Consider the following 26171-nt stretch of genomic DNA (forward strand, 5'->3'; position numbering starts at 1 on the left):
ATTCTGGAGGCCATGGATATGCATATCCAAACATAAGAACGCCTACAGAAATAGAACTATGCAATACACACATAAGAAAATACACACTATTACACTCACAAATATATGAGATGGAACACTTCAAAAATACAGAACAATTAACTGAGGCACTCATACCTCATGCTCACAGATTTTGATGATGACTTTTGCTGTTTGTGTCAATTTGTGATTTCCTGAGAAAACAATAAAAAGCTTTAACCAAGAAAATCATTGCACTAGAATTCTGGTAAAGTCAACAATTTTTAGATTTAAAAGTTAACATTAAAGACAAAACAGAACATCTAAAGACATGATATAAACCACCTAAGTATACACTACAGGCTGGCAAAAGCAGAAGGTAGGCATTTTTCTTCTCAACATAACATTGTAACAATCTTTAAATGTTTCTTTAGAAGCCTACTGCAGCCTGCCCACCTCCCACACTCTGAGGGAGCGACATGCTGTATGATCTCCTCAAATTGGTCTCCTATAAAGTGTCCCACAATGCAAAGTGTTAAAGCACCTTGCAGGTTGGAACAAGATGAACTTTAAGGTCCCTTCCAACCCACATGATTCTATGATTCTAATTTCATCAATTTTTTTTTAAGGTAGATTTATCAAGTGCCAGCACAGGCTGCATTTGGTCCTACATTGGGCCAGCTGTTAAAAAAGAAAATCAGTTGTGTTTAGGCACTATGGCCAGGAACAAGAAGATAACTTCAGCATTTGCCAATTAGAAGTCTACAAAATGCTCTAGGACTTTAACTGTTTCAAAGTTTCATATCTGAGGAGGTAAGTACATACTAATACTTACCCCCATTGTAAATAATGCAGTTGTGCAAAATCCATTTGGCATCAGCCAAAAATGCTTCAGTGCAACCGTACATTTTCTTTTTAACATTCTGTAAAAAAAAAAATTAAGAATGTATCATGAAACAAAAATGAGCAAAAAGCGAGAGCTTCTTCCTGAACACTGTTTCAGGGCTGCATCAAGAGACAGGTGGCAGCAGGCAAGGGAAACGATTCTGCCCCTCTGCTCTGCCGAGACCCCCCCCTGCGGCCCTGGGTCCAGCTCTGGGTGCCCAGTGTAAGAAAACATGGAGCTGCTGGAGCAGGTCCAGGGGAGGATCATGAAGATGATCAGGGGCTGGAGCACCCTCCCTCTGAGGGCACGCTGAGAGAGCTGGGGTTGTTCAGCCTGGAGAAGGCTCTGGGGAGACCTTACAGTGGCCTTCCAGTGCTTAAAGGAGTCTTATTAAGAAAGATGGGGACAATCTTTTTAGCAGGGCCTGTTGAGACAGGACAAGGGGTAACAGTTTTAAACTGAAAGAGAGTAGGTTTAGACTGGATATACAAAATAAATTTTTTATTATGAGAGTGGCACGGGTTGCCCCAAGAGGTGGTGAAGGTCCCACCCCTGGAGACATTCAGGGTCAGGCTTGATGCAGCCCCGAGCAACCTGATCTACTGCAGGACATCCCTGCTCACTGCAGGGGGCTGGACTAGATGATCTTTAAAAGGTCCTCTCCAACCCAAACCGTTCTGTGTTTCTAGGATTGTTTCCTATTAGCCATACCATTAACAAAACTGAATACTTATTTACTGTTAGACTTATGATTCTAAATACTTAATCTGTTGAATTCAGGGTGTCTTTTGCCTGCCCTGAAAATGTATGAACTACCTCAACGCTAAACAATGCATTACTAAGATGGCCACCTTCAGCACTTCCAAAAAAAGGCATTAATTGCCTGAAACAGCCTTCCATTTGATGTATCTGCAGAAAAATGAGTCCTCCGTTTCTTCTACTGACATAATATTGCTCCACACCATTTTTGGCTTTTAATTTTTACAAGACTGAGAAAAAATTATCAGTCATAGTTCATAAGGCAGTATGTTTGATATTCCAGTCTGTCCACTGGATAAAGTAATTCAAAGAGATAAAATCAGTCACATGGTGCTGTTACACCTCTACACCATGAAGATATCAACCTCCACTGTAAGGACATGGGGAATGAAAACCTGCTGTCTCTTCACACAAGTGCAATGCTTCATTCTTCATTAAGCAGTGGAGAATGGAAAACTTCCTCAGGATCTGAGACTTCTCAATTATTATCGAACTGAGAACAAAAATCCATTATCCACCTCTTAACTATTTCTTTTTTGTACTACACTTCAGGTTTAGTGGAGATTATATCGTTGGTTGAATGCCCAGTACAACGAGTCTGGAATAATCCCTGAATACACACTCACACAGTCCCAAATTAATGGACCAGCAATCCATTAATAGCTTACAAACACAGTGATCAAATGCAAACTTTAGTTAATGAAATCTCCCCACAGGATCATTTATACAGGAGAAAGTCATCAGTGTAAGCCCTTTTTCACCCTGTTTTTCCTGAGCATTTGTTACTGGTTCAGGCAAAACAGTGTGCTTTTTCACTTTGCATGTAATTGTTTTTAAGCTGTAATTAAACTGGCATTTATAATAACAAGAACAAAAAAAAAGCATCAAAATAATTTCAAGCAACTCCTCTCGTTAAACACTCCAGAAATCTTACTAATAGCAATCAAACTCAAGGAACCCTCCTCTCCTAGCTTCATACAAACCTTCTCTAATGTACAAAGGTCCATTGGATGAAAGATATATTCTGCATAATCTGGGTGTTGATCCAGTGAAACTGGCTTTTGAAATGGCTCTGTCTGTTAGAAAAATAGAAATAAAAATCACACGGCTTATTAATACTAAACAACTTCATCACTGACACAACACAAATTCATCTTTTAATACTACTTCAAACAGAGTAGTTTGAAGTAGATTGAAGTAGTTTGAGTAGATGAAGCTCAGCAGTTATTTTTTAACAGTATAAAGACATTACATTTCTGATTTGCTAGGCTCAAATATTTAATTTTCAGACTTTCATTACAGTCACAACTTTCAAAACAACGGTGACTCGGTAATGCAAACACATTCCAAGTTTTATCAGCGAGACTTTCCATTGTATCTGCTAAGGTAGAGGGACTGTAATTTTTGGCATATAACCCATTAAGTGTGTATGGGTACCAAATTAACAGGTTATTACTAAAATGTCTAAATGTTAAATTATCCCAATAGCATTCATTAAAGATTAGATTTCTAATGACATTTTCAAAACACTTTGTGAGTTCATTCAGTGTAAACAAACACCAACACTTTGCTACTGAAAAGCAGACCTTGAAGCTTCTAATGGCTCTATCTAATAAGACAGTATTTACCACTCCAGTGTAAAATGATTCCAAGAGCCAAAATCTGTCAGTACTTAAGAGTGACCTTCCCAGAAACTGCTACTATTGTTCTGCTACAATACTTATCACAGAGACTTGCAGCATCCATGAGTCTACACAGTCAGTTTTCCCAACATATTTTACTGTAACACTACGGGCGCAGGGACACCCTCCCTGCTCCTCTAACAAGAGGGCAACAGGAGTTAAGATAACCACTGGTAATTCATCACATTGTAATTTGATTTACTGTTATCTTCACAGATGTGAAAAGCAGGTAAGCTTGCATGGTGAGGAACAAGTGACCACAACTGTTGAAACTTAGAAGCAAGAATAAGTGACTGAAACAGCTGAAGCTTTGAGGCACGGTGATTTTGAGAAGTAAGACAGACACATGAAATCCAGGTACGGCTTGGAAGAAAACCAATTTTCCCTCTGTGATAAAAATTCATAGGACAGCAGCCTCATGTCGCATAGAAGTTAACGGCACAGGTTTTCACCATTCTGAGGAAAAATTCTTCAGCATTACCACCTTTTATGGTAAGAAAAATTTCTCCTAGCAGATAGGAGCAAGGTCTTCAACAGGTACAGTAACATGATAGCACATCTGTGCCTAGGGTTCCTGCCCACGTAACTGTCTTGGGAAGAGGTGTCTCCTTGTTCCCCTTGTATCGCAGAGACAGCACTGTCCACTTCTAGAGAGATCACCACGTTCCACTGGCAAGTCACATTGTATTTTCACTACACCTATTGAAATTACATCCAGAAGTTACATCAAGAAACTACATCTGTATTAGACTGATGCTAGACAGTGGAGAAGCTGTCACATACAATCTCACAGAAGAAATCAGGTTCATAATCCACAAAAGGAAGCAAAACCCAGGATTATGACAAATATATGATCCAAGCATTAATTTAAAAAAAAATTAAAATTGTAAAAATCTTCCTTACCCCTGGCTGCTTCATTTTTTGTAGTGCAAACTTCAGTAAATATGATAGCTGTTCAATGGTGAGCATTGTCATAGCTTTACTCTGTGTTTCTATGCATTCCGCAACAGTGATTTTCTAAAAATTAAAATTAAAAAATACATTGTCAGCAAACATTTCTAGATAAATTCTTCTCTACTGAAACATTCTAGCATTCAAATGGAAGATAATTACTAACTTATGAGAAACAAAACATTTCTGATGATGTGGCGTACTTCAGTTGCTTGTTTTACTTGGCATTTGTTCTGGGCATCTTAATCAAAAGGAAGAAGGAGGAAAAAAAAGAAATTAAAAAAGGGAAAAGATGAGAAAATTATCCATCATATTCAAGATCACACAAAGTAAATGTGTGAATACATAACATTCCCAAATACAAAGTGGGTTCACAGACACGTGAATGAGTGAGAAGGTGACCTAAAGATAATAAAGAGATAAACCAATTTGCTTTCATCAAAGGTACTTTGGTGCTAAGTATTCTCTCCCTGGGAATCACTGGAGAGGAATGATTAAATTCTTCAGCAGCCCTGCAGGAAAAAAATAGTAAAAAACCTCTTGTTTATATAAACTCTATAGGGCACTTTTTTCCTGCACTGCTGCAGAGCTATCAGCTCACTAGAAGAAGCACAAGTTAAACTAGTCAAAACTGCAGAATGTTTTCAGAATTAGGGGTGCCTGATGAAGAGACCGTTCTTTGAAATGGTGCCTTCTCCAGAGATGGAAACACAAAGGAAGCTGAAGACTCGTGGTAGGAAGACAAACACAACCCAGGTACACAGGCAGAAAAAGTGGTGAAGCAACAATGGATGGCTCCTCTGCTGTATCGAGTTTTCTGGTATCTTTACCAAGAGGCAATACAGGAATAAAGCAGAAACATTTCAGATCACAAAAAAGCTGCTTATATCCCACAAGCAAGAAAGAAATCCACTCCTTACATCAAACTAACCTCACATTCTGGGCAAAACCAATCCCCCTCTGGTTCGGCTGTCAGTTTCAGACACTTAGCATGATAAACCCGAGGGCAGAGTTCGCAGCAGAGGACTTGGCCTTCCCGATGACAAACCCAGCAATAGAAATCATTCCGTCCATCCTGTGGTACAACATCAACAGGGTCTGTGGTGAGTGGCTGCTTCATATAGTAAAACGGACCATGTCTTAGTTCTGACTGAAATGTAGGCAAGAAAAACAGGTTTGGTTTCAAAACAAATTTGCATTTTTTCAAATAATAATTTCATAATACATAAGCAAGCAGCAGTTTACAGAGTTGATTAACATCTATGCAAGCACAGTATCTTATTCATAGCACAAAATCATTCATAAAGTAGTTCACTTCTTATTCAGATGTCAAATGCCAGTTTGTACTCAAGATGGAAAAAAAATTTTTGTGGCGTTAGGACACTGAGTGTAAGGCATGCAATGCAACAAAAGTCAGTCAACACTTCTATCTTCAAGAAAGAAGTATTGCTAGAGAAGCCATTAGGCCCTCTAAATTCAGAATTCCATGAGTCTCTGCAGGCTAAATACTGAGATATTTAGTGGCGGCTAAACCTGGGACAATGGGAGAAGTTAGTCCTGAAACAACTGAACACCGTGCAAATCTGTCCTGAATTGCAGCAGCTCACAACTTTGCACAAGGAAGCACATCAGTGCTGGTTTTAATTAATAAGGCAAACTGCAGAGTAGGACAACAAAGGAGTAAGTTCCCATCGTGAACAGTCACCTCTGCTACAAGAGCAGAAATAGCGGGAAAGTCTCGATCCACCATTGAAATGCGTAGCAGAATTTAAGACTCTCAACCTCCGCTGCTTTGCCTGCCCTAGAAAAGTGGAAACTTTGTAAACTGCATGAACTAGTCTTCCACCTGAGGCCCAGACAGCTCAAAGATGACACAGCTGATGCCAAAACACAGGAAGCAAAGAGTCCAGGATGGGTGAAACAAGTTCCCAGACACCTAAAGTTTCTGTGATCAGCTTTGAGGAGCTGGAAAACTACATTCTATTTATTAATGACAAGGGAACTTAAGTTTTCTGGTTAATATTAATTATAAGAGTGGTTTGCCAAGGAGGGCATGGAGGGAAACAACGTTGAGTTTCAGGCCGCTTATTTACTGTGGTTTTCTGTAAAACCATTTCCTCATGACACCACTCGCAACCATCCACACGCCTGCAGTCTGCAGCACCATTTTGGCTGGTTCTCTGGCAATTTTGCACGCATCCCACACCATTTACACATCTGCAAGTTCTGAGAGCCTTGAGCTGCGGACATATGCCATGTGAGTCACGGAACAGTGCAACCATCCGCACGGTCCACACCTTTGCAGCATCCTGGACTAAATTAGTCACACAGGGCATAAATTAACGTCACCAGAAACCACCAGCATGCCAGCCTGGACTGTGATACTGCTAAAGTTGCAAAGGATGAGGTCTAACCATTTGTTTGAATAGACAACCTTCAAGGTGTTATTTTCTGTGTTGTCTCTGTATATATATTTAATCATATGACAAGACTTTCAGAAAGAAGTTCTATGAGATTTTGTGGAATAAGAGGGACAGCATAAGGCTTTAACTACATTTCAAATACATTACTACAGCAACAAAACCAGAAAAAAGGCATAGGGAAACCCAGAATGAAGAAGGGAAAATTGCAATTTTCAGCACAGAATCTTGTTTTGTTTACAGCTTTATGTACCACAGCTGTGAGACCAAAAATCTCAATAGTATATACGTGGCAATGCAGCTATAGGGAATTTCCTCAACTACAGATAAAGGAAATTACCAGGAGAATTTAATACATATCCTGACTTTGAAGTGGGTATAAGCAGGATATCCACACTAAGTTCCTAAGAATCGAAGACACTGCTTTAAGACAAATTCAAAACCTGTGAAACTACTGAAATCAGCTCATAACATCCCAACTGAAGTCCATTTTTGCTAGAGCACAGAAATTCATTTTCTGTTCAAGGGCACTTATATCTTTTAGCCACCTATCACCTTATTTTGACTACTCCCAAGTTTAAAAACAACAAAAAGGTTCTGATACTCAAAAAGACCCAGATGACAAAACTGAAAATGAAGGATTCAACTGCATCAAAGGACCTTTTCACTTGTTCTAATCAGAGTTTAAATTTTAACAGTTATGAAAGAAAAGCTTTGTTTTCTCAACTGCTTCACAACTAGCCAATTCAATCTCAAATCGGTGGTAGCTTTTTTAAAGTCTTTATTAAAGTTATTAAGATCTGTAGAATGACAAAGAAGAAAAAGAACCAACAGTATTGTAACGCTGTTTTGGGGAGAAAGAGATCACTATTTATATTCACTTTAAATCAATATTGAAGCTACTAGTAAAATAAACTGACAACTTCAATCACACTATAAGTGAACAACAAAGCCTCAGAACTTCCTGATTTTTAACCTGTCTTAGCTACTTTCTACGTTTCCCTAATTCTTTGCTTGTATTTCAACGCCTTAAATACCTGTTGGCACCATTCCCAAGTTCTGTTACTGCACGCACAGCATGTAATATGAAGCTTCACGCAATCATAACTTTAGTAACGGTATTTTGAAGTACTCAAATATTACAAAACACTTTGTAATGTAGAATATTAACTTAGAGGTTTCCAGTCATGATATCATGCCTCAAAATGGATTTATCAGCCAATGAGAAACACAGCTATCAGCTACATTATACTTGAAACTAAACCTGAGAGCAAAACAAGTGTATGCTTAGCTCACATCTGTTCAGCAGTAAAAGAATCTTCAACAGCTCCTGCTACCATATAAAGCAGAGTTTTGCACCTACTTCAGAAACAATCATCTTCAGGCATGCCCAACTCAAATTTGACATGCAGGATGACAATATTAAGTTAAAGACAACTTGTAAAAGCTAAAAAAAAACCTAAACAGATGTTATTTTCTTGCTAACTTTTAAGAAATACAGCAAGATAAGCAAGTCTTTCTTCATTAGATCTGTAACTTTATTGTGTAATATTTCAGGTGTGAGATAATCTGAAAAACAGAAAAGGGGAATGTATCGAGTTCAACAACTGCGATTGTGTTTTCACATATATTTTTAAATGCAATGTCAGCTCCTACACCCACTGATTTTAAAATGAATATCCACTTCTTAAGAGTACAAAAAATAGAGCTTCCTAAAGAGGAGAGCTCCCGATCAGCTGTCTCTATATCTGTCACTGTTTCATATTCTAGCATAACAAGACCGTAACTACTCTTACCTGCTCTTTATTATTACTGTTCAATAGACCAGGTTTCTTTTTCTTTTTTATAGGACTTGTTGATGCATCCTGTGGTGAGTGACCATTAGAGGAATGTGGAGGGCTGGGAAATTTCCTTTTTTGTGCTGTGCGTTCAGCAGAGCCAGGATCTATAACAGATACAAACAACATGGTTGCAGCGTACCGATGAAAAACATTCAAACAAGTTTATGGTTTGTTATTCACATTCCTTCACTGAACGGAATAAAAATTCTCAGTCACTGACAAAAGTGGAAGCACAGACTTGTTAAGCAGAAAAAATTTAAATGATTCCTAACGAATACGGAATGTTCAGCTCAATTACAAAGAACTTACTGACATTTTCCAGATGAAACAAACATGCAATCAGCTGTAATAGGCAATCACAGAACAGTGAAATGATCTTGACAGCATACAAGGGAAAGTTCAACAGGCCTGGTTTAACATGGTTAATTTTTCCTTAGAGTTTTTAATGCATGCAACAGAACAAAATGAGAGCTAAAACCAAAGGGATCAGAAGTCAACAATATCATAGGAAACAACTGAACAAAGTCATTCCCATATTTCCAACGGCCTACTCACGTGTGCTAGTGTAAATATTTTCTGGCTGCACACTACACAACTGAGGAATAAAACTTCTCTAAAAAATAACTTTTTTCAGAGTAATTGTCTTCTATGATCCCATTTACTGAGGAGCCACACAAGTGCTTGTAATGCATTCAGTGAAGCAGTTACACTGGATGGGAACATGTAGTGAGAAGGAGAAATGCTGCTTCAAGTATTAACGCCGCCTTAAATTTTTTTCTACCAAAGAGGTTTTAGTAGCTATTTGACAGAAGCCAGAGGCAATCAAACTGCTGGTTGCCATGATCCTGTATCATTTCCCTCCCAGATCTGTATTCTTGCCTCCCTCCAGGCCTCACTGGGTGACCGGCTGAGCTGTCTCAAGTTGCCAAGTCAACCAAAACCTCGCTGATAACACTTCACCTGAAGTCTCCAGTGAACATCAGAGGTACCAAAACAACAACCTGTAACTGGATCAACTTAGCAAGCATGTCTGTTTTTATAGTTAATCTATTGACAACATCCACCAAAATATACTGAAAGTTCCCCAAATAGAAAAATACCGAAAACTACAGCACTAGACTATTTCACATAGGCAGTGGACAAACACCATTCTCCCATAAATGCCTACCAATCTGACTTTTAACTATTTATTGCATGAGACAATTTTGTTTAGCTACAGCATTCATATCAGGGAATGATTTTAACACATTTAAGGAGTTTTCCACACAGGATGGCCACTGACATCTTCTTAATAGAGAGTCTTACAAGTGAGTAAGTAAAACACAGTTTAGCTTAGAACTCCACTCAAATAAAGTCCTGATGGACAGAAGAAGATAAAGCTGAAGGAGGGAAGAGAAAGCTAGGAACATTTGCCCATCCTGAGTTTTATTCATCTAGAAGAGCTGCAGCAGGTTAACAACACAAGGAATTTCAACAATCCTTGGAAAAGTCTCTGCCACTAGTTGCACAGGCACAGCTACTTCAGCAGTACTGCCTACCAGAAATGTAGTGTTGGTTCTCAGAGAAATTCTTCTGTCAATATAAGTTATAAAATTTTGGCAAAATGTAGTTAAGCTGGTTTAAACAAAAAAAAAAAAAAAGAACTCAGCAGTTTTCATATTTTGAGTTTTCTTTGACACTAAGAAACGTTACTTTTTTTTCCTTTCCAGCCCTCCCCTTTCACACCTGCAGGCAGCATTTAGGACAAGTTATATTCTGACAAGCCTAAGTGGAATTAAACCAATCCAATGCGTTTGAGACCATTATTGTTACCTGACTTGATCCTATTCAAGCAAATCTGCCTTCTGCTTCATTTAGGCCAGAATTTTGATTTGACAACACAAAGAATTGCTAGCTAAGGTAGGTCACCTAAATGTGTGAAAAACATGTCTGCCTCCTCCCGCCCTTAGCAATTATAACTTTAAAATACACAGGTACAACTATGCTGACAGAAGACTAGTTGGTTGGTTGTTTTTTTCAGTTTAGCTAGTTATGTACAGAAGGTGGCAGAAGAACTCCTTTGGCTGGCATGTGCTTGATATATTGCATGAGAGCTGAGCCAATACAGCTATCCTGAAAGAAAAAGTGCAGCATCAGGCTCAGCTAAACCAACACCCACAACTTAACCAAAGCGATCAAACCTAAAACCAAAACAAGTTCTGAACTCTATTTTTTTCATTGAAGTGGAGCTAATTTGGCATGGGAACTGTTCGCATTCAGAGTGATCTGCAAACACAGCATCATACCACATCTTTTCTTATCCTTCCATCGCCACGCGGATCAGAGCAGCATGTACGACGTAAGTCTCTGTTTATTATAATTTGCAGTTCTCAGCAGAGGCCTTCTGGACATTCCTAAAGGCAGTCAAAAGCAAACTACTCTTGCTGTGAAGCACTGACCATGCCTTAATCCTTCTTTTCCCCGTGCAGAGAGATCTGCAGAATTGTCTCTATAGCAAACATTCTCAATGTACTTGCAAGGATCCCTGAGGCTGAGTTTCTCTCCAGCAATTAAAGCCCTCACCGTAACTCACTGAAGAGATTTAGGCTTTTACGTCCAGACTGTACATACGCAGGCACAGCTTAAACCAGGAAAGTATCTAAAACCAGGAGAGTACCGTTTTCTGTCCTTTGGCTTCCGTTTCTTACCCCCAGGCACAAAACTGCCACCAGTGGGAACACACCAGCTTCCTTTCAGCTAATTCAGCTTCAGATCATGCAGATTGCAAAGCAGCTGCCTAGGACACTGCACATTGTGTCTCGGTGCTCAAGTATGAAAAATGAAAATCAGCTGAGAAGTTCCTCATCATTGGCCTGTCCCCATAAAGTGATGCTTCTCACTTTTAAACGCTGTTGGTTTTTTTTTCCTAAACTAGCTGATTCAGGGTCAGGAAAAGGGATGAACTCTCATTAACTACAGCAGAACTACCAAATCCAAGTGACACTTCAACAGAAAAGGTACTGATTTGATCCTGATTAAATCAAATGGTAACACGGACATACATGCTTGGTTAAGTGATTTCAAAACCGACTTAAACTAGTGTAATTCACTTCTCTTGTTCAAGCCTGAGCATACTAGGGATTTTCAAATAAGCTAGTAGTGACTCACAGGCAATATACAAAAACTGACCTGAAATAATATTTTTTTCAACTGGCAAGTTATTGAAACGCACAGAGATTTTATTGGGATGATACAGGACATAACTAAAAAACTTAAGGAATAGACAGGAAAACAGCAATGCATAGGAATTTTCTTTCAGATTTAGGTGTGCCAGTGGAATAGGTTACTGTCTTTAACACTGTATGTGTTGCCAACTTACCAATCTGCGAGGGACATAAATATATGAACAGTTCAAGTAAAATAAGAATGGTAGCACCTACTTAAATTTTTTGAGTTACAGTTTCAAATTCTAACCAAGATAAAAAATGCTCAAGTTGCATTTTGTGTGAATTTCTCTCAACAGCAGTGCCCATTTAGCACACACTGCCTCTTCTTCCTCCTTGGCTCTTCCAGCTGCGTTAGCGAAGTTTGTGTACCTGAACTGTGAACCAGAGCAAGAAATTGATCCCTGGTAAAATAACCTGTCAGGAGGAAAGTTAATTTTTAACTTGGATCATTTCTAAAATGTAGTTTAACTCAATATTTATTACTTAAATAAAGTGAAACGAATCCAACAGGAAAGAACAAAGACCGAATTCGAACTAAGCAATAACAATCCTAATCACCAAGAGGTGAATTCAAGGTTCTGCTCCAAAAAGGAACAGTCATAATTGTGTGATTTCTTTTATGTCAAGCAAATATTTTTTAAAAGGTGTTTAACGAGCAAGAAAGGTCTCACTTTGGAGAGTATCTCACTATGCCAGTTTGCCACCAGTTAGCATACGTCCCTGCAATCTCCCCGCTGCTTCTACAAAACTTCTGCTGTCCTATACCGAGCAAATCAGCCTGCGCTAAGCTTTTCAGCTAAGCATCAATTTGTGCGCCCACCTTTTCCAGCTGAAAGCGGTGGAGATCACTTGCAGCTCCTCAGCACTCAGGTGGTGAATCAGTTATTAATTTGCCAAGTAACCTTATCCCACTTTTCTTGATTTTTGAATGTGTGAATTTTCTTTCTTAGCACTATTTTAAAATTGTGTTTCCAGTACAAGTGAAAGAATAGACACCTGAAGCAACTTTTTTCATTTTCAAAGTTACCTGTATTTACATCACTAGGTTGTCATTAATTGCTCTGTAATGTTGCCACGGTTGGCATAAGCACTTAAGAGTGCTCTCACAGACCACTGTTCCACTGGGGAACAACAAACTACCCTGAGCTTCACCCAGAGTTCAAAATCTTTCTTTCATTGCGCCAATCACGTGACTAGAGGCAGTAACTACTCCTCGCAGGAGACAGACTAAAACATACTTAAAACATAAAGCAACTTATTTTCACACCTTAAAAATAGTTTCATGTGATGGCAATGCATTTCTAAGCAGATCAACTACGACAGTGACTTCACACAGTTTAGCTTATTAAAAAAACCTATAAAAACAAACAAACAAAAGTATTTTATTACTGTGTATCAGGGATCTTATCTTGCTGCAGCATATGGAGCACAGATCACAACCATATCTTCTATGGTCTGTACATTGCCAAGTGCTGTACTGCAAACACTCAATAGCAGCGATCCCTCACAACTAATTGAGAAAGCTTGTTTTCCCTCAATGGAAGCAGGTGCCAACTCGGAAAATGTGTAAAAGCAAAATGTTGTTTTCCTTGCTTTTCCCATGATACCCAAATATAATTCTTCCTGAAAACAAGTAACAACAACATGCCTTACTCTAAGAGCATGGCATAAACAGCTCAGTACCAAGGCCTTCCCAGCAGTGACATCATACAGCCCCTTATGTCCTCCTTTTCGCGTACCTCTTTTTGGCTTTAATTTAGAAGTTTGCTTAAGCTAAATGCAATCAAAGTAATTCCAGACTAAAACCAAAATTAAAGGGTGCCTACATACGTATTTCTAAGCATCTATTACATTTACATTAGTTTCTCTACCAATAAGGCCTTAATGGGAGCTGACAGAATGCGCTTCAACTAATAATTTACATGGATTCCAGAACTGAGAAATCTCCCGGTTCTATTTATTAACTGAATGGTTGCTAATAGATTTCTGATTTTTTTTCAAATCCGTTACCTATAATACCCCAGCAAGCTTATCTTCAATACACCTTCAATACACTTAACAAAATCACGGATAAATCTGTTAGAATTTATGTTCAACTCCAAGGCATTTTAATTTTATGTCAGAATTTTGAAATACGATGCAGTTGCAATCAACCTCTAAAGCCCTGTTTACATTCCAGAAAGTTATCTGAAGAAATTAACCCAATCCAGTTGCTTAATGTAATAAATAACAGAAGTTAGCCATGGTTGTATGAATCCTGATGAACCCCTACTACATTACAATTTTACACAAGCACAAAGAGACATTGCTACTTGTTTTTTCATTTCAGGACTTTGGAAGATAAAGAAACATCCCAACAACTTGCAATACAAGAGATGTAAACTCTTTCTAAGCTAGAGCCTGGCTGCAGGGAGACTTGCTGCCCCAAGGCACTCCTGAAGACCTCCTGCTGATTTCTAAGTCACAAGGGCTTTGCACCAGAGGTAACAGCCCGGGCTGCCGACTATGCACTGGAGGATTCTGAAATTAGTTTTCACATTGCAGTGAGAATCTCATCTCCACGTGATTAAATATTTGGTATCACTGCAAAGAAAGTTGATAGGTGATGTACAATTATGAAACTGTTACAAAATATGCAATGTATTCCAGAAATTTCATTTTATTAGTCATTTTGCATTTACATTCATAACATCTGAATCTTTCGCCACTACAGAAGCCCCTAAAACCAAAGCCTTCAACACAAACCTGCAGCAACACAGAAACTGTCAAAGGCAGAACTCTCACCATTAAGCAGCAGTGTCTCAGTATACGATTGTATGACAAGCTAAGACCCTCTTAATGCTCGGCTGTCACTGATGGGGGCAAGTCTGCTCCTAGCAATGACACCTGTCCAACTCCTTAGTAATCTGGTTCAGGGACGTAAGGATACTTCCACACCCAAGTCCTCAACAGACTCAGAAGAGGACTGGCTGAGAGCCAGCACAGGTGTAAAGGCGATACAAGGGATGTATGACCGATGATGGGAAGGAGAGAGTTTAGAGAGCTCCTTCTGACTAGTCACTAACACTATGGGCTGAAACACAAAACCTACAGGGAGCATCTACCACCACAAGTAACTACTGGTGGCAGGTAAATAAGATAATCTAGCAGAAAACAAACCTGAGAATTAAAAAAGAAAAAATAAAGAAAAAGAAAAAATAAAATTCTTCCAGGTTAATAGGATGAAAAAGCTCAGCGGAGAGTTCACTGCTGGCCAGAGAAAAGAAGTGCAAGTGGAGACAGAGTTGCACCAAACAGTTAAGTCTGTTATGCTGCTCTAGAACCACAACCTGGAAATAGTCAGCAAATTCTCCAGAAAGCCTTGCAACCCCCACCTTAAAATATTTCATAAACAAGGTGAAAAAGTAGGCCATAAGGCTGGTGGAACAGAAACATAACAAGATGTTTCTGTCAGACATGTTAATGCATCATATACAGAGGACAAAATATATTATAATAATCTAACCCATGGCCTTTTTCCTTTGCTAAACAGCAATCCTCTGTTGACTCCATTTAATGCTTTTGAACTGTTTTCTGCTAGATCAGCTTCTTGATCCAAGCTTACTATGCAACAGCAGAAGCACCAGCGCCGGCCTAAGGAAAAGTGTAGAAAACTGCAGCTGACAAGGAGCGTGCGGGGCTGCACAGCTCTGCCCACAGCTCCAGACTCGCTCTCCCACACCACGTTACAAAGCACAAGCAAGAAGCATCAGCTACGGTTTGAAGCTCTTGGTTCACTACAGCCTAACCCTGTCTAAATGCTTTCTAACAAAGCTCTAGACTTCCTGCACCCAACTGGTATATTCCTGCCCTCTCTTTTTACATCAGTTCTGGCAGTCTACCAAGCCACTTCAGCGCACTAAGCTAGTAGAAAACTATTCATGTTTTATGGTTCAGTTACTTTCCTGCCAGCTTAGGTATGGAAGGAAGTGGATAAAACTGCTGCACTGAGCAGTTTGACCAGCTTAGGCTGCTTTGAAACCACCACCTTACTCAAACCAATTCAAGGGCTGTATTAACACCCTTGTTACAGATTAAACAATACATGTTTGAGTTTAGCTTAAACTGAACCGGAACTGATTTACAGCAATTGAAATTAGACTGCTTACACCAAAACAAGAATGTTCATGAAGAGGTCTGCATCAGGCTAATTGGGTTTAAAGCAATTTAATTTATTTTCCTACAACTTTCTTTAGAAATGGCCTCACATGAGCTGTACAAACTGGAGCAGAGCAACTTAGGTTGCAAATCTGCAGTGCATCAGCTTCTCCAGGACAAGCCTGAAGTTACACAGTACCACTGACTGACCTCCCCACAAGCTTTTTAGACCCTCAAAAAACCCAAACAAACCAAGAGCCATATGCTTCCCTTAGAGGTTTGCCTATATAGGGTGTCAACTTCCTCATCTACATCCTTTCTAAAACACACAAAGCCAAATTCAAGATTAACGTTAGAAGAGGAAACTCATTACCATTTATCCCACCAGTTTAGAACCTTGCTGCACTTTGTCTGCTTTACACTGAGTGTTACAGTTTTAAAATTCTGGTTGGTGACTTCTCTTCTGCAGAAACACTACACTAATAGAGAAAGCCATCTCAGTCCAAATAACAGAAGCCCAGAAAGACTCATTTTAGCAGGCCTATAATATGGATAGCTCTTGGCATATGACATTTATGATCCTAATACTTTCTCTGCAAAACTACTGCTTCTATTACTGATTCATTTGGGACCACAACAAAGCAAGACGGCTTACAGGCACGTGTCAAGATTTCTTTACAACCACATCACTTCTTCACTGAAAAAAAGTATATACCTGTAAGAGCTTGAAGTAGTTGGTTGTCATTCTTCCCCTTAGAATGGTGCTGGCGTGGGTTTCATCAATATACATGTCAAATTTAATAAACTAGATAAATCAGTATCTAGTTAAAAATTACCAATTCTATTATTATTCACTTCATTCCATCTCTGTTAAGTAACAGAAGTAATAGTTTATCTAATGCATGTGAAATTCTCATTGGTACTAATAAGTGGGCAAAAGTCTTTCAAAGGAGACATGAAGGCAAGATTTCATGGCAGTTAAATGCCTCAAATACCACCCATTGTCTCTTATAGCAAGTTCTCGTACTCACCAAGCTCCTTCACAAACAAACTGATCACCACAACAGCAGAAGAATGCTTTAGTTTTTAAGCTGGTTAGAAAGTTCAAGTGGTTGGGATCTGGCAAGCACCACAAAGGAAGTAAGTGGTGGGAGGACAAAGCTGGGAGCTTACCCCACTCAGCACCACTCATTAAAGCAACAAAATATAGTTTACTTTCTGGTGACTTAGAAAACTGAAATACAGAGGTAATTAAAAATTGAAAGCAGTCCAGTGATGGAAACTGACCTGCAAGACCAGAAGCAGAGAAGGGAGAAAAGGACAGAAAGAAGGAGCAAAAGGAGTAAGTGAATCTCTTGAGTTGTCAGATCATATCTACTGCCTCCAACCATACCATGAGAACGGAAATAGGGAACTTACTGTATGTTAATACAAATAATACTAAATGTTGTTTCATAACCATGTTATCTACCTAAGTTACCTCATTAAAAACCAAAGGAATGAGACGATCTGTGCCAAGCTTTGAAGAAAATTACATCTGCACATTCAGATTATGGCCTCTGCAGCAAAAATGTGAAGAGTAGGTGCATATGTGCCAGAAATTAAAAAGAAGGGCAGTAGCCATTGCTGCCACTCTGAAGAAATGGCTTTCAAGTAAACTGAGCTGCGAAGTCAGCTGCAAGCACAAAAGGAGATGGACAGGCAGCTGGCAGTCAGTTGCAAGGAACTGGAGTAAAAAATTATGTGGAAATATTCTGACTGAAGGGCATTTCTGTTCCCGGCCCACTGCAAATGACAGTGGGAAGATCTACGCCGATATAGATGGTTACATATTTGGCTTTTGTTACACTGAGAGACATCACTGGCCTGTAGTGACTGCCTCATAGGAAAAACTCCAGGAACCAGGACAGAAATTCTTGGTCACCTTCAATCCCACCACCAAGTTTAACTCATGTCAGCCACGGATATGTAATGTCCGTGAAATATACACTGCTCAGGGCACCGATTTTTGTGGAACCAGAAATGTTATTATTGTTCTTTAGAAAATTAAGATTCATTAAGTAGGCAACAGTACATTATTATTATTACTACTACTACAACAACTATTTTCTCCTACATTGCAAATCTAAATGAAGCCATGATAAGTGAGGTTGAAGTTTCTTCATAATTTAACCTTAGTTATTCACAAACCAGAAATAACAATGGGGGAGAGAGCTTTGACATATAATGAACAGCAAGTAAAAATTACACCACCTTCTAACAGACAACAGTCATTGTAAAATATACAGCAAGTCTTGAGCCTTCACTGAAGAGCAGCTTCATGGTAGATTACACAGGTTTTCTATCCTGGTTTGCAAAAATTTGTCTCTTGTAGAACATAGATGAAACATTAATTCTCACCTTTGGATCGAGTGGCGATATCCATCCCCTCCACCACCTCCTGCTCTGCCTTTATTTCCTCTTCAGCCAAGCTGCAGGATTCAAAAGGGTGAATTAAAATAGTTATAGACTGTATCATTCCCACGTTAACTTCATGTACAGAGTTCAACATAACACTGTCAAACAGAACCATATTCAAATTCATGATAAAATGAAAGGTCTGCTCTTTGTCAAAATATACATAGATCAAAACACGTAGAAGAAACAACTCAGGTATACATGTACGCTGCATGTTACCAAAGGTAAAAACTGCATACTAACGACAGTCTTGTAACATGTATTGAAGATTATGTCACTGTATATATAAACTGTATGTGACAGACAAACGGGAACTATGTTCCCTGTAGCTCCTAATCTAAGGCCTCTATCAACTGTGTGGACAGATGCCTACTAATGCTTGCACACTCACCAGCATCAGTGAACAGATTAGCTGAAGTAACAGATTAAGCAACACAGAGCAGATTGCAAAATTAGAAAGTAACATGCAATTTTAAAAACTATTAAATAATTTCAAGGATTTTGAGACTAGACTATGTAACAGGAATCTGACAATCATTTACTGGCAACACAATTCCACTAATTATTAACTATAATAAAGAGTAAAGGAAACTGGGTTGTTACTATTATTCAATCATTCAGTCTTATACAGACAGTTTTAATTTACTTCAGGCAGAGTTAAATGATTAAGTAGACGACAAACTATATCTGTTTTGCTGATCTTCCACTTTCTTACAGTGATGTCATTCAAGGAAATAACAGTGAATTTGGCCAGTTAAGTCAGTTTGGGGAAGGAAGATGGAAGGGAGAGGAAAAAAGAGCTAGAATGAATACTGAGTTACAGACTAGTTTTGAAGATCTGACTATTGCAGATGAAGGATAAAACATATGATGTTGAAGCCAGCTCAAATTCCAAATGGTAGATAAATGAGTGCCTGAAGCAGCTATCACACTTGTCCATTAAGGCCATGAAAGCACAACAGCCGAGCGGGACACAGATCTTTTCCTCTGTGGTGACACTTTACTGTCAAGTCCTGTTAATGCAACTTGTTGCTGATACCAGTTTACACCGATAAGTCGCACTGTGAACTCCTGCTGCTATGGGGTGCACTGAGACCCCATCCAGTGTCGCAGCTCCAGGGACAGCTATTTCTACCAGAGGCCAAGAGGACAAGTAGAGACCTTTGCTTTAGCCACTGCCCTTAAATCTGTTTGAGACAGTTAATCAGAGCTTGGAATCAACACTGAAGACTTGGTTACATTCAGATCACAGAAACTCTTCAGCCTGACAAACAGTTTATACTAGCAGGAGTTTTGTTACTAGTATAAGTAAAAATAGCTTCCTAAACAAAGTAAAACTTACCAGTAGAAAGACTTTTTAGTCTGGTATTTGCCAAAACTACTTTTGATCAACTTCCAACTACTGAGGGGTTGGGGTGCAGTTCCTTTCATACTTCTGAACGGGCCAGTGACATCAGCAAAAATTTTAGATACAAATTTACCAAGCTCTTTGTATGGAAGATGCAAAGCTGAGAAGATCCGTGAACTCCATAAATCATTTGCTCTACTTGTCATCTGTATACAGCAATAATTTACAAAACGAGCACTTTAAAGTCATAAAACACTGACGAGAAGTTCTATTCTCCCAGCATCCGATACTCCAGCTCACAGACTACGCTGGTTAATTTCAGTAGCAAGGAACGGCACACATGTGACCAGAATTATGGTAAATGTGTAGCCCAGTTGACTGTAGCACAATGCTGCTCAGATTTATTTTGCATGGACAGATTAAATGCATAACATAGCTGACCGTACTACAATGCTCACCAATTTACTATGCATGGGCAGATCAATTATACTGCACATTGGTTACACCCTTTCCCAGAGGGCCTCCAGCAAAGAGGAGCTGGCAGCGTGCTGCAGACACCAAAACATTTCATGCACCACTTGCCTCTGCCCATTCTCTCTCCTAAGCAATGGGAAGGGATGGGCTCACGGGATGGGTTCATTGTTCGCTTCTGACGTCGCAATGTTTTTTCTTCCCCTCCCCCCTCACAAAATTCTATTTCAGTATCACCAAACTGTAACAAAAAGGGTATTTTAAAAATATCATCTGTATATGGTTAATGGAGAGGTAAATATGTAATAATACACACCAATTCCACCAAGAGTGACAAAACTTGGCAGCACACATTACCTAACTTTAAAATCTAGATCCAGTTTCAGCCACAGACTAGGACACATGAGCCTTTACAAGACTCAGGCTGAAACCTTAAGATCATTTCGCACATGTTGCTACTAAACCAAAGAGCTTCCCCCATCCCTACCTTCACATTCCAGAAATCACATTCATTTTAACTGAATCACTTCTGGATGGGCCAAAAAGAGGAAACGGGAGTGTATCCATGTGATGAACGGGAGGAAAAGCAGCAGTTCACATTTAAGTTACATTAAAGCAATTGTAACGTCCCAGACTCACACCAATCTATCAGGTACATTTTGTTTACAGGAACATCATACAACAACAAAGACACGGTGGTTGCTAAAAGCCAGTATTGAAAGACACAGAGTTGTGCATGAATCCTGCCCCAGGTCAGTACAACACAGCAGCAGGAACTGTTCCCCCCTCCCCGACCAGCTCCCTCCCAGCAGCAAGCAAAGCTTCCCAGCTCTGCACCTGGGGGCCCAACCAGCACGGCAGGGCTGTTACAGGTCAGGAGTTACAGCAGGGGAGGTCTCTTCAGCTCTGAATCTGTCTCACCCCTTCTAATGAGCTTAATATAGGAAATTCAGCCAGTTTCTCCCATCATTTTTTGAGTATTCTTTCAATAGCTCTATAGAGACAGGAAAAACATTCTTCCTAAGCAGTTCCGAGTATCTTGACTTGACACATCTCTGATACATCACAAAAGAGAGGCCTGAAGACGGCTTTCCCAAACATTTGAATTATCAGTCACAAGTGTGTTCACCACTTGACGCAAAGGTTCTCCGTTTTTCTTAGCGATGGAGGGACATGCATCCTATACACACGTACGCACACTGTGCGTCACCCACAACTGAAATAAAATTCAGCCCTTACGCACTGTACTATGAAAACTGAGCCGCAGAGAAACAGATTGCATCTCCATATTCTCTATTGTAATTAAGCTCAGTCAATCTTTTAAGGGCACAAACCTTTAGGTATGTAAGAAAGTCACTGAGATTGTCCTGAAAAAATGAAAATGTTGGAGGGAACAGTTAAATAAGCAGACATAGCTATAAAAGATACTTAAAATTCACAGCTTTTCAGAAGCATCTCCCATTGTTTTATTTGCTGTAATGTACTGTGACTCGCACAACATGACATTGTTTGCATGGGGGCAGTGATGACTGTAGTGGTGATCTTTAAGATTCAAGTTTGTAAATACATGCTAGCAATTCACAGCAAGTTTACAGCAACTTTTCAAAAGCTGACAGATCCTTTTCCCCTTTGCACCTTCCATCAATAGAAGCAACACTGTGTAAACGCTTTACAAAGCACAAACTTCCAGATGAGGAAATTTCATTAGCAAAAGATTGCAAGTTAAGTAATTCAAGAAAAACAGGTCCTTAATGACTGTCAGGTACCTTACTACTACCCACAACAAAATAAAAATAAAATTAAAACCAGCAGCAAAGTAATTGTAAACAAGCATCTATGAAAGCAATGACTGTGTATGCAAGTACACTGCTCTGGAGGGTTTTAATTTGAAAATTCATTTTTGCAAGCAAGGCTGAGAGTTGCTAGGTCAGACAGTGTGCATTGCTGTCATGCATGTGTACTAGGTGATGCTCTGAGGCTGCAGATCAGAAATGACACTGTTATACACTCAGTTCAGTACTCAGATGAATACAATAAATACTTTGTGTCATTCTGAAAGCTACCCTTATTTTCTCATTAAAATCAATGAACAGAGGAACATATTTTAAAAACACAATTGAAATTTAAGCTTTGCCAGTTTCACTGTCAATGACTCGAACACCAATTAATCATTTAAAACTTCCTTACTCGTATGAACAAAACTTACCAAAAAAAGAAAAAAAAAAGAAACTGTTTTCTAAAAGGTTAAACTCATTTGTTTCATACAAATTATTTTAACATGTCTGAATGAGGGGGGAAGGGGTGGAGGTTATTCCTTTGGGGAGAACTGGGGACAGAAAGGGAAAAAAAAAGATTGCAAACATACAAGATCTACTGATACTTAGGAAAAATGCAAAAATAACTTAGCTGCCTAATTTTTTAATATGTTCTCTATTAAATTGAAGAGAGGGTGGGTGGTTTTTTATATGAAATTCAGTTTTTCAGATTTCAGACCAGTAAATAATATACTGGCTTTCCTGTTCAGGAAAATCGTTCCTGTACTTACCTGAAAAAATGTACATACACAAAAATATTTAAAGCTGCTCTATCCTATATTAACTACAAAGAGCAATTAAAAGTTGCAGATGAACTACTGCACCTTGACATTTAACCAAGAAAAACTGTCAGATATGGAAAACTACTCGAAACAGCTAATGCCCACATATACAATCTAGATCTACATTAGGGAATAAACACATTAGTTTAAAATCAAGAACTAAATAGTTACGGAATTCATTTTTTTTCCCTTTCAATTAACAAAAAACACAACCAAAAAAAAAAGGTTTAAGACGATAAGCAGTAAAACTGAATTTCATCCTTAAGATAACTCCTGCCTCTCCTCTAGCACAGCTGTGAGCAGCAATCCTATATAATGCTTCCACAAACCTGCATTCAATCAAAATTGGAAAAAAAATATTTGCATGCCATTGCTGAATAAATAGCAGCTTTGTATAAGCACTCACCTATAACAGTCTCTTACTCATCGGTAGCTATGCTATTTATGCAGGATTCTTAAAATGGCGTCTGAGAGCAGTGCACTGCCTCGCTCCTGGACTGGAGCTAAAATGGTAGCAGTTTGTGCCCCAGCAGTAGCTCGGGTTTAACCAGCAGTGCTACCCTCGAAGCAAGCATCTAAATATCAGGAATGGGAAAGTATGACAAAAGGACACCTGACAGCCAAATGTTTAGCTAAAAAGGCACAAGATAGAGAGTTTTGTGAAGTCACAGGTTACTAAGGAAATCACTCAATTTTAGATTCACTCTTCACTTCGAGCACCTCGTAGTTTACGCTTCCTTTTGCAGAATTCCCTGCAAAATGCTGATTTGGTATTAAACAATTAACGTACACAAAATGTTTGTTCAGGTATCTCCATACAGCAATGTTTAAACTAGTTACCTCTGATAACGAGTAAAGTAAATATATACATGCATTTAAAGAATACTTAGGTTCTTTTCAAAACCTTATTCTTATTCAGGATGCAATCAAAATAGCCCCACAAAAGAGAAAAGTCAGAGGAGAGGAGTGTCATACCCTCTTCTTTAAGACTACAGACTATAGAGCTGAGGCCCAGACAACGCGACCAGAATGGCTATAAATTTCTGATGCTAAAAGCATAATTTGATAAGTCATGTTTGAAAGTAAGGGTTTATACCAGCTAAATTAAGTATGTTAATATCCTGCTACAGTATGGTTTTAGACTCACAGTATGAAACAGATGCTATGATAACCAGCAATAAAGGGTTAACGGAAGAATGACAGGCAACCTCTATCAAATAAAGAAAACTCAGTTTCTAGGTAGCTATTCATAAACTGGACTTTAAACCATGAATACAAGGCATGTTTATTAATAAATATGCCTAAACCACTTTCCAAATACAATTTAAAGGGCCAGGCTTGATGGCCTACTACAACAGTTTGCAGTCTCTGGTCTGCAGACCCCTCAGAGCCAACATACTCCTACTAAAGGCTTTGCAGACAATAAGTCGATCAAACCTAGTCTAACAGACTTAAATTCACTATAATGGGATTCACCTGCCCATGGGAAAAACACTAAGGATTCACAAATAACAACATTTGAAAGTTGCTGTCTACTGTGTTCTACAGGGGCAAAGGTTACGTTCAACTTCCAAGGTATTCAGGAGATTCAAATTAATACTTTGAATTTCTGACAAAAAGGAGGAGAGCTGCTACTGAGATTTATGGCTCTTTAACCAATAATGCTGGAGTGGCACCATTACTATGGAAAACTGACCGTGACCTATCACTTTTCAGCTACTGGATCCACATGGCCAATAGACTTGAAAACAAAGCAAACAGAGAAAAAAAACCAAAACAACAAAAAAAAGCCACCCCAAAACCAAAGCAAAAAAATAAAAACACACCAAAAACCAAGCAAAAGTGGTATCACAAAATGGAAGACAGCTCAGGAAAGGGAGCCTATGGAAGTTTGTGGACGCTGACACAAAGGGCTAAATTTGTAATGTCATCTACCCATTTACTGGGTTTGAGCATGAAGTTCCCTTTACCCCAGGCTTCCTTAATAGCAATGTAGGTTTTCCCCTACATTTCAAGACTCCTGCCTTATGGGGGGGAAAATGTCACATGTGGAGTGGTTTATACTCTGCATTTTTTTCATTCTCAGTATGTTAAGTAGTGTCATTTGTTTAAAGAAATCACTCAGTTTTTCCCTAGCAGTTATTCAGCTTCCAACTAAAACAGCTTGTCTGCAAAGAATGGAAGAGGCATGTAGCTTTTAAAAAGCTACTGTTTTCATCATAATTTATAATCCAGATCATTCTTTTGTTTTTCCCCTGCTGCATTCTTTGTCCAGCTAATTACAAAAGTAACTGGATGTTGGCACTAAATAATAACGGCTAATCATATTCATCCTAGGCAGCTCAAATTACTCTTTAGTGGCCAGAAAACTTAAAGTGCAATTATATGATTAACTACTAGTTACTTTAGAATAATGGCCATTTGCTACAAGACGAATAAACCTCAGCTACGTTGCCTCATACATGTCCTGCCTAACTGAGATATTAACGAGAACCAGTCCCATAAAACCTCGGGTAGGGAGAATACGTGCTTTTTCACCACGTCTATCACTTCCGCAAAACCCCACATTTCATCTCTCCTGAACGGTAGAAAAAACGGCACAGAGTGCTTCTTATTGTGCAATCTATGAAAGAGTGATAACATCATACCTTGACAAAGCACCAAAAATACATGAGATTCTTCAGCTTGGCTGAATTTGCTTTACTTAGATGGAACAAAGATGGTAGAAATTTCCAGAAGGCCTTTCTCGGTCTTGCCACTGCAATTGTCAATCTTTAACCTACTCTCTGCTTCTATTGGCTCAAGCGCTCCACGGAGCAGCACGATTGGGCTGATCTGCAAAACAACACTGCTGTCTCTACCTCGCCTCAGACATCTTGCTGCAATGCAGACATTTATTTTTTTGTGAACTATAAAAGAATTATACTCGAGCGATTAAAAATAGTGAACCCTAACCGCCTCACGATGCTCTGTTTCATGACACGCACAAGGGCAGCTCATACAAATACGCTTCACTGTCAGCAGCGTGTCTGGAGGTGCAGATTTGAAACAGATCCTGGTTTAACAAAACCTGTGGGAGCCATTTTAATACAAGCTTTCTGATTGCAGATCACTTACTCCTGCTTCCTCATATTAAACAAATATTATGCTGTGCACTATTTAAGACTGAAAGTAAACTGCTAATGTGCATAAACTACTGCTACAAAAATTCTGTCCAAACATAATTTCTGGTTTTAGCAACTGAAGAATAGAAACCAGAATAACTTCTTAGCTGTGTTAGCACTCTTCCATATGCTGAAAAATGCATTAAAATTGCATACAAAAATGCTATCACATGAAACTCAGTGGTACAACCCAGCAGCGTTTCAGGTTGCAAACTGGACTAGACATTCCTATAATCTAATCCTTGATCCTTCGGGG

General features: G+C 39.0%; 1 protein-coding gene across 1 annotated transcript in view; it reads right to left on the reverse strand.

The window, feature by feature from the left end:
• Positions 1-26171, reverse strand: part of ZMYND8 (zinc finger, MYND-type containing 8) — a 49871-nt gene that overhangs the window by 21663 nt on the left and 2037 nt on the right. The window contains exons 2-8 of the mRNA XM_009874143.1: positions 18280-18350; positions 8492-8640; positions 5207-5425; positions 4228-4341; positions 2626-2718; positions 833-920; positions 157-212 (exon numbers count right to left, since the gene is read on the reverse strand). Coding sequence (XP_009872445.1) covers positions 157-212; positions 833-920; positions 2626-2718; positions 4228-4341; positions 5207-5425; positions 8492-8640; positions 18280-18350 — 790 coding nt within the window. The remainder of the gene's footprint in view (positions 1-156; positions 213-832; positions 921-2625; positions 2719-4227; positions 4342-5206; positions 5426-8491; positions 8641-18279; positions 18351-26171) is intronic.

This window comes from Apaloderma vittatum, unplaced genomic scaffold, assembly GCF_000703405.1.
Source record: "Apaloderma vittatum isolate BGI_N311 unplaced genomic scaffold, ASM70340v1 scaffold40137, whole genome shotgun sequence".
Lineage (NCBI taxonomy): Eukaryota > Metazoa > Chordata > Aves > Trogoniformes > Trogonidae > Apaloderma > Apaloderma vittatum.